We start from the raw sequence: 12638 nt of genomic DNA on the forward strand, positions 1-12638 counted from the left end.
GGGGAAAGGATTCCCTATTGAATAAATGATGCTGGGAAAACTGGCTAGCCATATGTAGAAAGCTGAAACTGGATCCCTTCCTTACACCTTATACAAAAATTAATTCAAGATGGATTAAAGACTTACATGTTAGATCTAAAGCCATAAAAACCCTAGAAGAAAACCTAGGCATTACCATTCAGGACATAGGCATGGGCAAGGACTTCATGTCTAAAATACCAAAAGCAACAGCAGCAAAAGCCAAAATTGACAAATGGGATCTAATTAAACTAAAGAGCTTAAGAAACTAAACTCTGAATGGGCAAAAACTGGAAGCAAAAGAAACTACCATCAGACTGAGCAGGCAACCTACACAATGGGGGAAAATTTTTGCAACCTACTCACCTGACAAAGGGCTAATATCCGGAATCTACAATGAACTCAAACAAATTTACAAGAAAAAAACAAACAACCCCATCAAAAAGTAGGCAAAGGACATCAACAGACACCTCTCAAAAGAAGACATTTTTTTTTTTTTTTTTTTTTTTTTGAGACAGAGTCTCGCTCTGTCGCCCAGGCTGGAGTGCAGTGGCGCAATCTCGGCTCACTGCAAGCTCCGCCTCCCGGGTTCACGCCATTCTCCTGCCTCAGCCTCTCCGAGTAGCTGGGACTACAGGCGCCCGCCACCACGCCCGGCTAATTTTTTGTGTATTTTTAGTAGAGACGGGGTTTCACCGTGGTCTCGATCTCCTGACCTCGTGATTCACCCGCCTCGGCCTCCCAAAGTGCTGGGATTACAAGCGTGAGCCACTGCGCCCGGCCAAAAGAAGACATTTATGCAGCCAAAAAACACATGAAAAAAATGCTCATCATCACTGGCCATGAAAGAAATGCAAATCAAAACCACAGTGAGACACCATCTCACACCAGTTAGAATGGCCATCATTAAAAAGTTAGGAAACAACAGGTGCTGGAGAGGATGTGGAGAAATAGGAACACTTTTACACTGTTGGTGGGACTATAAACTAGTTCAACCATTGTGGAAGTCAGTGTGGTGATTCCTCAAGGATTTAGAACTAGAAATATCATTTGACCCAGCCATCCCATTACTGGGTATATACCCAAAGGACTATAAATCATGCTGCTATAAAGACACATGCACACGTATGTTTATTGAGGCACTATTCACAATAGCAAAGACTTGGAACCAACCCAAATGTCCAACAACGATAGACTGGATTAAGAAAATGTGGCACATATACACCATAAAATACTATCCAGCCATAAAAAATGATGAGTTCATGTCCTTTGTAGGGACATGGATGAAACTGGAAAACATCATTCTCAGCAAACTATCAAAAGGACAAAAACCAAACACTGTATGTTCTCACTCATAGGTGGGAATTGAACAATGAGAACACATGGACACAGGAAGGGGAACATCACACTCCGGGGACTGTTGTGGGGTGGGGGGAGTGGGGAGGGATAGCATTAGGAGATATACGTAACGGTAAATGACGAGTTAATGGGTGCAGCACACCAACATGGCACAGGTATACATATGTAACAAACCTGCACATTGTGCACATGTACCCTAAAACTTAAAGTATAATAATAATAAAATAAAAAAATAAAAAATAAATTTTTTCCCCACATGTTCCAGGAAAGAGCTTCATTGCTAATTAAAAACTATGTTTTCATAATATACTCATTCTAGGTTCAGGAAAATAGGAAAGTTATCATTCATTTATAATTTATTGAAAACTTTTCCAAACCAGTGGTACCTATGTGACTACCAAATCATATATGCTCAAAAATATTAAATTGATGAAGTTATTAAATAACACATTAATGATCATTGAATTTTTCCTCTCAATTGTGAGCTGAACCCACATTGAAAAAGTGAACAAATGCATGCAAAGACTAGGAGAAGCAAATTTTTAAATGATAAAATGCAAATAAATCATAAAGTAAAATATGTAGTAAAGACTAGTCAAATTAGTGGTATCATAAAAGTGGATGTATGCAAAAAAGATAGGCAATGGTACTTATTAGAAATATAAGATAAAGTCAAGAAGACATGTGACTATGTCTTAAACATAACTTCTACCTTAGTTTAATTTTCTTGAGCTTCCTGCTTCAGGTGACCTAAAAGTATCCAGAAATGCCTTTGACATGCATACTATATATTGACAATGGTTTATACACACTAATTAGGAAGGAAATAATATAACGATATATCAAATATTTAGATGACTTTCTATAGAAAATAAACTGATATTTCCCTATTAACTGTTTATATGCCATGAGGGCAAGTAAATTGGTAATGTATTTACTTGCCCTCATATTTTACAAAACAAATTGTATTGTACAAAACAAATTGTAAAATTTGTTTTGTACAAATTTTTTGTACAAATTTTTTTTGTATTTTTTTGTACAAATGTACAAATTTTATTTGTATTTTTTGTATAAATGTATTTAGTTGCCCTAATATTTTACAAAACAAATTGTATTTTACAAAACAAATTGTTTTGTCCCACAATTAATATAAAAGAAGTTGAGGTATTTATTATATCTAAAATATTCTATAATTCACTACTCTTCATTTTTATCATTAGAAAACAAATCCTCACTTTGATTTTAGATTTAAGAGCCTTTCTCTAATAAAACCTGTCAGAATGGCATTAATATTCTTGTGGTATTTTTATTGCTATACCTCATTTAACATGTCCAATAATGAATCTTTTTGATTATAAGACATATCTACTTTTATAAATGCATTCTCTTGGTATAACAGGTTTGTAGTCACCCTTACTTTTCCTAGTAGAAGGAGCGTTTTAGTACATCATAAAGAATGTATAAGTAAACGAAACTGTAGATATGAATTATAGATTCTTCTATTGTTTTGTACCTCTTTTCTTTGCTCTACTTAGAAATTTTATAGTTTGGTGAAATAAACAGAAGAGAAGATTGACGAGGGGCATTGTCACATACAATAGTTAACAGGTAGGATGTGTTCACCTAGTACTGGCTATGGTCAAGTGGTGAATTGTGTGGTTGGTCTAGCATTTTATTACTTTCCTCATTGTGTTCGGATATCTAGAGGGCAGGGCTTTATATCACTGCATATCAGAATAATTTTATCCTAACATGTACATGAATAGAAGTTCTATCTTTAGGAGTATATTTTAATCTACTCTCTAAAAGTTCATACTTAAAAGAAATTTATAGGCCACTAGTACCTGCAAGGCTTTCAAAGGATGCTACTGTTTGACATTTTTTCAGTAGAAGATAAATATTCCTTTTTTTCTGGTGAAATGATATATACATATATAATTAGCCAGCTGGACTCAGTTTACATGATCCCAATTTTGTTGGCAACATCCAAAGCATCGTAATCAAGAGCCAGTTGAACATATGCCTTCTTCTCTCTCTCAGGCCTAATCACGGTGTTGACCTTGGCTACATCAGTGTCATAGAGCTTCTTCACAGCCTGTTTGATCTGGTGCTTGTTGGCTTTAACATCCACAGTGAATACAAGTGTGTTGTTGTCTTCTGTATTCTTCATGGCGGATTCAGTGGTCAGCAGAAACTTGATGACAGCATAGTAGTCAAGACTGTTTCTCCTGGGGACACTCTTCTGAGGATATTTGGGCCACCTCTAGAGTTTCAGTGTCTTGGACCGCCGGGAGGTGGGTGACATACAGATCTTATTTTCTTTGTAACTCTCGACACCCTTCAACACTGCCTATTTGACTTTGATCTTCAAAGCCTTCGCTTTGGCTCTGGCTTTAGGAGCGGCAGGAGCTTCCTTCTGCTCCTTCGACGCCATCTTGTGAAAAGGGTCTCAGGCTCGTTCCAATGGGCTTATAGCGCTCAAAGATAAATATTTCAATTGAGGTAACGTAAGTCTAATAAGTATATGGAAGAAAAGAATGTTAAAAGAGAAAAATGATTGAAAAGTGAGAGTAGAAAGACCTATGCAAAAGTAAAATTAATATAAATGTATATGAAACAAAAGTTTTGCCAGGAAAAAATCAAAATAATTATTGAAATAATTCTTTATTCATTAATTTTTGAGTAATAAACGCATATACTTAAAACAGTATCACATATCCCCCAGAAGATTCTTTTATTCTAATATATAATGCTGATTTTTCTGAAATAAACATGGAACATTCTTTTTTCCTTCTCCATGAAATCATACAAAATATGCAACTTAGCACAGTTGTGCCTGGTGAAGGAGAGCACTTTCCAAAATGTTTGTCACTACTGAGAATGGTGAAGATATAGAAATTGTGGACTTTATAACAATTAAATTTTCTCTATATGAGTTTTATAAATCTGAATCTACTTGTGAATGGAAAGAAGTGTAAGATAAGGGGCCTTTTTAAAAATTTCCATGTAGTTAAGATGGGCATGGTGGTCAGCACCTGTAATCTCAGCTACTCAGGAGGCTGAGGCAGGAGAATTGCTTGAACCTGGGAGATGGAGGCTGCAGTGAGCTGAGATGGCACCACTGCACTCCAGCCTGGGCGACAGAGACTCTGCCTCAAAGAAAAAAAGGAATAAGAAATGCATTTACTAATAAACCATGGGTCAAAGAAAATATCACAATACAAAGTATAAAATAATTTGAACTCAAGGAAAAATCTACATATGGAAATATGTGGGGTGAAATTAAAGTTATACTTAAAAGAAAAACACTTATTAGAAAAATAATTGCTGACATCGAGGTCTTCTTAGAAACTACGAGAAAATATCAGGTAAGTAGCAAGTGCTTTTAAGTTTACTGAACATAATAGCTCAGTATTGGTTAGAAATTGAAATTCCTGTATGGAAAAAAAAATTATAGTAATGCAAGGATAAGGTCTTAATACCTCTGTTATTAATTCTGTTAAACAAATAGCAGTTGAAAAGGTATTTATGAATTTGTAAATTTTCTAGTACCTTTGTACCAATTATAAAGTATTTTCTCCCTATGTCATCTCCAGAGTTTTGTTTAAAAATAAACATACGAAATGATTTTAAAGGTATAAGTTACCATGGCTGGGCGCGGTAGCTCACACCTGTAATCCCAGTACTTTGGGAGGCCGAAGTGGGCAGATCACGAGGTCAGGAGATTGAGACTATCCAGGCTAACATGGTGAAACCCCATCTCTACTGAAAATACAAAAAATTAGCCGGATGTGGTGGCGGGCTCCTGTAGTCCCAGCTACTGGGGAGGCTGAGGCAGGAGAATGGCATGAATCCGGGAGGTGGAGCTTGCAGTGAGCCAAGATTGTGCCACTGCACTTCAGCCTGGGCGACAGAGCAAGACCATGTCTCAAAAAAAAAAAAAAAGGTATAAGGTACAGCTTGTGAACTGATAATGTTTTCAGAAAACAGTTAAAATGGTTTTCTTGTTTATTAATTATATTTAGGACACGGAGAAATAACCAGGAATAACAGCTACATAAAATAAAAGGAGCTGTTAAAATAATTAAGAAAACAAATGACTTTTTTCTACTGGGATGATATTCAGATTTATACAGCAGTACTTTTCTGCCTAGCTCTGGTTGCCAAAGACTTGACCCTGATCAAATAAGACTTCAAAATAATTCTAGAGAAAAAATAATTTAAAAACCAAGTATGACATCTTAAAAACATAAAAAAAAAAAAAAAAAAAAAAAAAACACTTTAGAGTCCCAGGCAGGTGGATCACTTGAGGCTAGGAGTTCGAGACCAGCCTGGCCAACATAACAAAACCCCGACTCTACTAAAAATACAAAAATTAGCCAGGCATGGTGGCGGATACCTGTAATTCCATGACTGAGGCATGAGAATTGCTTGAACCCAGGAGGTGGAGGTTGCAGTGAGCTGAGAAAGGACCATTGCACTCCAGCCTAGGCAACAGAGTGAGACTCTGTCAGAAAATAAATTCAAATTAATTAAAAAATAAAAATTGTATATTTTACTAAAGAAAAAATTATTTGGTATCTTTTTTAACACCTTACTGGGGTGTTACTTTTAATTAAAAATGAAGTTTTTGTAAACAACACTACAATCTCATATTATTTGCCAATGAGAAATATTACTAGTTTGTAGGCCCCCGGCTTGTTTTCTTAAGGGAAAAAAAAAAAAAAAAAAAAAAACAACTTCTCATCCCATATCTTTGAGTGGCATATCCCATATCTTTGAGGGACATGGATGAAACTGGAAATCATCATTCTCAGTAAACTATCACAAGGACAAAAAACCAAACACCGCATGTTCTCACTCATAGGTAGAAAGTGAACAATGAGAACACATGGACACAGGAAGGGGAACATCACACTCCGGGGACTGTTGTGGGGTGGGGGGAGGGGGAGGGACAGCATTAGGAGATACACCTAATGCTAAATGACGAGTTAATGGGTGCAGCACACCAACATGGCACATGGATACATTTGTAACAAACCTGCACATTGTGCACATGTACCCTAAAACTTAAAGTACAGTAATAAAAAAAAGAAAAAAAAAGAAACATACCTAAAAAGAAAAAAAAAAAAGATTTGTAGTAATAGTCATTAAAAGATAAACTGAGGCACATTAAAATATTAAAGCATTTATTTGACCATTCAGTGATTCATGAATCTGGTAGCTCCTGATAAAGCAGCCAAGGAGAAGGCTTTTATAGGGTGAATTTGGAAACAAACGAAAGATATTTGATTGCTTAAAGTGGAGTACTAGCCTTATTTGGGTCATCCCAGTGGAAAGTCCCTAGTTAGAAGTTAGCTGGCAGTTTCTGATTGATTAAGCTTAAATTTCCTTTTTATCATTTCCACTGATTTGGGTTTCCTTTTCTTAGGTAGGAACTCAGGGAGCTGCAGCTACCTCAGCCTACTGGCCTTCTAATTGTTTCAACACAGAAATAGTACTTTAAGGCACACTGGAGTTGCAATTCTACTCTGCCATTGGCTGGTTTCAGATTTGTTCTTCCTGTAAATTTTGGTCAAATCAGTCATTGCATTTCTTTCTATAAGTCTGAGATTCAGATATTTGGTTGCTCTGAGAAAGTCTCTGTTGAGATAGCATTGCCATACTGGTCAGATTGAAAGTGACTTTGTATCCTTTCTATTAATGTTCTGATATAAAAGAGTGATGTCTCGGATATAGTGTTAATGCATTAAAAAAGCACAGCCTCACAAATAGCTTCCTATAATACACAAAAAAATGTCTAGCTTTGAATTTATAACACAGGGAAAGGTAAAAAGAAATTTAATTATGCTTACTAATGTTGAACATGCAAGTGACAAAGTAAATACTAAAAATCCATTCAGCTGGGCGTGGACAGAGAGAGTGAACAGTGCACATCAGAGGGTGCAGGCTACTGCAACGTGTCTGTTTCCTCAGTCTCGCGGGAAGCTCCGTTGTGGGCGCCCCGGCTGGTGGCTGAGCTCAGGCCTCCAGGCAGAGGCGAGGCGAGGGCAGGGCGGTCACGTGAGAGCACTGCCGCAGTGGGTTGTGGGGGTGCTGCGGCGCCATTTGCTTTGCCAAACCGACAAAAGAGAGATCATGGCCAATGATGCCAAGCCCGACATGAAGACTGTGCAGGTGCTGCGGGACACCGCCAACCGCCTGCGGATCCGTTCCACCAGGGCCATGTGTGCCTCTGGTTCTGGCCAGGTCACGTCGTGCTGCAGTGCAGCGGAGGTCGTGTCTGTCCTCTTCTTCCACACGATGAAGTATAAACAGACAGACCCAGAACACCCGGACAACGACCGGTTCATCCTCTCCAAGAGACACGCTGCTCCCATCCTCTATGCTGCTTGGGTGGAGGTGGGTGACATCAGTGAATCTGACTTGCTGAACCTGAGGAAACTTCACAGCGACTTGGAGAGACAGCCTATCCCCGGACTGCCGTTTGTTGACGTGGCAACAGGGTCCCTAGGACAGGGATTAGGTACTGCATGTGGAATGGCTTATACTGGCAAGTACCTTGACAAGGCCAGCTACCGGGTGTTCTGCCTTATGGGAGATGGCGAATCCTCAGAAGGCTCTGTGTGGGAGGCTTTCGCTTTTGCCTCCCACTACAACTTGGACAATCTCGTGGCGGTCTTCGACGTGAACCGCTTGGGACAAAGTGGGCCTGCACCCCTTAAGCGTGGCGCAGACATCTACCAGAATTGCTGTGAAGCCTTTGGATGGAATACTTACTTAGTGGACGGCCATGATGTGGAGGCCTTGTGCCAAGCATTTTGGCAAGCAAGTCAAGTAAAGAACAAGCCTACTGCTGTAGTTGCCAAGACCTTCAAAGATCGGGGTATTCCAAATATTGAGGATGCAGAAAATTGGCATGGAAAGCCAGTGCCAAAAGAAAGAGCAGATGCAACTGTCAAATTAATTGAGAGTCAGATACAGACCAATGAGAATCTCATACCAAAATCGCCTGTGGAAGACTCACCTCAAATCAGCATCACAGATATAAAAATGCCCTCCCCACCTGCTTACAAAGTTGGTGACAAGATAGCTACTCAGAAAACGTATGGTTTGGCTCTGGCTAAAATGGGCCGTGCAAATGAAAGAGTTATTGTTCTGAGTGGTGACACGATGAACTCCACCTTTTCTGAGATATTCAGGAAAGAACACCCTGAGCGTTTCATAGAGTGTGTTATTGCTGAACAAAACATGGTAAGTGTGGCACTAGGCTGTGCTACACGTCGTCAAACCATTGCTTTTGCTAGTGCTTTTGCTGCCTTTTTTACTAGAGCATTTGATCAGCTCCGAATGGGAGCCATTTCTCAAGCCAATATCAACCTTATTGGTTCCCACTGTGGGGTATCCACTGGAGAAGATGGAGTCTCCCAGATGGCCCTGGAGGATCTAGCCATGTTCCGAAGCATTCCCAGTTGTACTGTTTTCTATCCAAGTGATGCCATCTCGACAGAGCATGCTGTTTATCTAGCCGCCAACACCAAGGGAATGTGCTTCATTCGAACCAGCCAACCAGAAACTGCAGTTATTTATACCCCACAAGAAAATTTTGAGATTGGCCAGGCCAAGGTGGTCCGCCACAGTGTCAATGATAAAGTCACAGTAATTGGAGCTGGAGTTACTCTCCATGAAGCCTTAGCAGCTGCTGACCATCTTTCTCAACAAGGTATTTCTGTCCGTGTCATCGACCCATTTACCATTAAACCCCTGGATGCCACCACCATCATCGCCAGTGCAAAAGCCACAGGCGGCCGAGTTATCACAGTGGAGGATCACTACAGGGAAGGTGGCATTGGAGAAGCTGTTTGTGCAGCTGTCTCCAGGGAGCCTGATATCCGTGTTCATCAGCTGGCAGTGTCAGGAGTGCCTCAACGTGGGAAAACTAGTGAATTGCTGGATATGTTTGGAATCAGTACCAGGCACATTATAGCAGCCGTAATGCTTATTTTAATGAGGTAAACTAAGCTTATTTCTAAAAAGTAAAGTCTATTGGCTTTGGCCCAAAAGCACTGGTATCTTTGTATTAAATTCATGCTTATTGTTACAAAACCATTATTTATACCTACACAGTTGTACTGTTTCTTTTAAAGCAAAGCCATTTAACATCTTTCTTTATTCCTAATTTGGAAATTAAAGTTTACCTTTCTGTTAATCTATGTATAAACGTTACTCTGAGTTATTAATGTGGATTTTAAAATTGTAAGCAATAGAAAAGGAAATAAAACAACTACCTAATACAAATATTTCTGATAAGACTACAAATATCTGACTGAGTTGGGGATTAAAGTAGAGGTAACTATATCTTAAAAGAGTATGATTTCCTTGTAAGTTAAAAAAATTGAAATTTAATTGTAGACTTCAATAGTCCAAGTTTTGAAGGATGTTTGAGCTTTTGTATAATGCCATCCTCTACCTACAGTTTTACAAATAATGTTTGACTGCAGTTTCCTTGGAAATTCCTCCAAAGTTTGCCTTCATCTCTCCTCTACAGTTTGGAGGTGATGGTGCAGCAGTGGAACATCTAATGATGCACCACACTTGTGGTGTTCTGTGAAGAGATGAAAGTATAACTGGTTCTAGTTTGCACACTACACACGTAGTTTTGTGAAGCTTCAGAAATGCTTTTTCTTTTCCTTGTGGCCAAACCAGTTTGTCAATCTGATTATATTCATCTACTAATGATATGAAAGTTAATGTAATAAAGCATTTAAAAATCAGAAAAAAAATAGGGTGTCTAAGCAGAACAAAAGCTTCATGCACGGTTTTGAAGGCTGAGTCAGGTATGGTCATCTATGTGAAGAAAAGACAGTGCGATGAGCAGCCTGCACTGGGTGTTGGAGCTGTGCTGGAGAGCGAGGGGCAGGGTTTCAGAGTGCGGCGATGAGAATTTGCCAGAAGGTGCATCGGTGGTGATGGGAGATTGACACATTCTGATATTAATGAAATAAATAAGTACATTAAATATAAGGGAAGCCAGGTTTCTTAGAATAGAAGAAGGCAGTCAAAAATATGGAGCAAGCAAAACAAACCATGGTGACTTTACATTGAAGAATTGTTATATACCCACTGCTTTCAAAAGGAATAGATAAATGTGTAAATAATTTTAGACATGATGTGTTTATGTGTGTATATACACAATACATGTTTACATGTATACATAACTTTTTAAATTCTGCCCATTGAGAAGGTTTGGGAGCAGAACATTTTAAAAAAGGACTACATCTAGCACCCGGATATTGGCTTCTGAACGCCATTTTCTAGAAAAATAACCAGGGCAAATTCTAGGCATTGAATAGATGACAGATGCTACCTTCCTCCACTTTTGACTCCAATTCTACATAATATAAATATAAAATAAGTATAAGAAAACTCAGAAAAATTCTATTCTTTCCTAATGTGACTACATTTCTTCTTTGCTTAAACTGAAAAAAAAAAACTAAGTTATTTTAAAAGAAAAATGTGCCTTATATTGTTGATCTATTAAGGACATAGTTGGTCTGAGGATAATTCATCTCGTAAATATGGATTAACTGGTTGTCTCATTCTTCACCTTGTATGACTCATTTATTTTCCTGAGCTGATCTGTTTTGCTAAGCATTTGTCCTCTGTCAGCCTGCACTAGGAAGGGAAGCTGTACTACATTTACATTTGTGACCATAAAAGTAAGATGAGTTAGGAACAAAGCTGCCATTTATCCAAGGGCAGGACAAGGCCCAGCAAAGACTACAATTTAGGGACACAACTTCTGGTGACTCTTTTATGGGCATCCTCCTCATGATAATAATATATTGATAAAATAAGTCACATATAAATTATGACATTAATTAGGTATAGAGTGATGTATAGCAGAGGGAGGAGTTTTGACTGTGGATAATGGATGAAATCACACCTCTTTGGCCACAGGTGATGTAAAAATGTACTGAAGTTTCAACATAGAGAACTTCACAGAACTTCACTCTGTGGATCTGTCTCACTCTGCAACATGAACATAATTAGTGGACATATCCTGGGTATAAATACGTCAATATGGCTTCCCTTGTGCTATCTAGACCCATTGCTATATGGGCAGAAGCCTAAAGCCTGGATGACAGGAAAGTACATTCTCCAGGTGACTGTGATGAATTGACTTGAGCTGTTAACGATGGTAGCTGCTTACTCCACTGACTGATTTTTCTCCTCTCCCACGACAGAGGAGGACTGAGTGTCCTCAAAGGTATAAAGATTTGGAAAGGCCTCATCAGAATAACGATGATGATAGTAACAATAACTACAACTACAATTAAGTTGTTAGTAGCAGTATTGAGCACTTCATATAGACTATTTCATGTAGTCCTCAAAACAATTACACGATATCTATACCATCATTATAACCTTTGGAAAAGACAGAAACTAAGGCTCAGAAATGATAAGACCATGTCTAGAATAGCAGGGTTAGTAATAAGTGGAGGCTTAATAGTAGCCTTGATCAACATTTGTGAATGTTAAACATTTAATTAGTAGACACATAGGGGCTTTGTAGTTTCAATGGGAGGCAGAAGGACATTTTCCTCATATCCCTCAGAACAAGTCTGCATACAGCTGTCTTTTCTAAATATCTTGCTGATTTTGACTAAACCTACACTGAAGCCATTGTAGTATGCAAAGGTAAGTAAAAAAATAAATAAATAAAATAAAAAAAAACAGGTTTTCTCCATAGGCAGCAGAAAATAATATGCCTGGATTTCTTGTAAATAATCCGCTATGTCTGAATCAAAAGCTTAGAATTGCCTCATATAAGTATACAGCAAACTATGCCTTGAGAACACAGATATGGCCTTCGGCTTTCAAGAGCTGCCCAGGGTTGAAAAATCCTTGATCTTTACCAGAGTGCGTCTATTCTTGTTTTAGTGAATGTATATAAAAAAACAAACACTAGCCCATCTGTTTGGTTTATCATTTACTATTTACAGCAAATCTTCAGTTTGGAAGTCTGATCAATATAACCTTAGAATCATGCAGAGTCATATGGCCCAGCTTGAGCTTTACCCTCAGAACAACAACAACAACAAAAATCAGTAAGGGGAAAAATGAGAATTTGATTTATAAACACCAGGACATTTAGGGGCTTTGATCAGTGGGCAAAGGAAGTAAACTATCACCACAGGAAAATCCAGCATTTTCAAAAGAATGCTTCTTAGAATTTGTCTGAATTCATCAATAGTCAC

The 12638-nt window shown here is 38.3% G+C and overlaps 1 protein-coding gene and 1 pseudogene across 1 annotated transcript; one reads left to right on the forward strand and one right to left on the reverse strand.

The window, feature by feature from the left end:
• Nucleotides 1-3334: 3334 nt before the first annotated feature.
• On the reverse strand, nt 3335-3811 carry LOC100603841 (annotated as a pseudogene).
• Nucleotides 3812-7357: 3546 nt separating this feature from the next.
• On the forward strand, nt 7358-10018 carry LOC100604176 (transketolase-like protein 2). Its single transcript, XM_003259878.4, has one exon. The coding sequence runs from the start codon at nt 7516-7518 to the stop codon at nt 9391-9393; it is 1878 nt and encodes a 625-aa protein (XP_003259926.2). The 5' UTR covers nt 7358-7515; the 3' UTR covers nt 9394-10018.
• The last annotated feature ends 2620 nt before the right edge of the window (nt 10019-12638 follow it).

The sequence above is a fragment of the Nomascus leucogenys genome, chromosome 2, assembly GCF_006542625.1.
Source record: "Nomascus leucogenys isolate Asia chromosome 2, Asia_NLE_v1, whole genome shotgun sequence".
Taxonomy (NCBI): Eukaryota; Metazoa; Chordata; class Mammalia; order Primates; family Hylobatidae; genus Nomascus; species Nomascus leucogenys.

What these genes read in the sequence shown, in the direction of transcription:
- LOC100604176 (XM_003259878.4), top strand. Translation starts at nt 7,516, where the DNA reads ATGGCCAATGATGCCAAGCCCGACATGAAGACTGTGCAGGTGCTGCGG.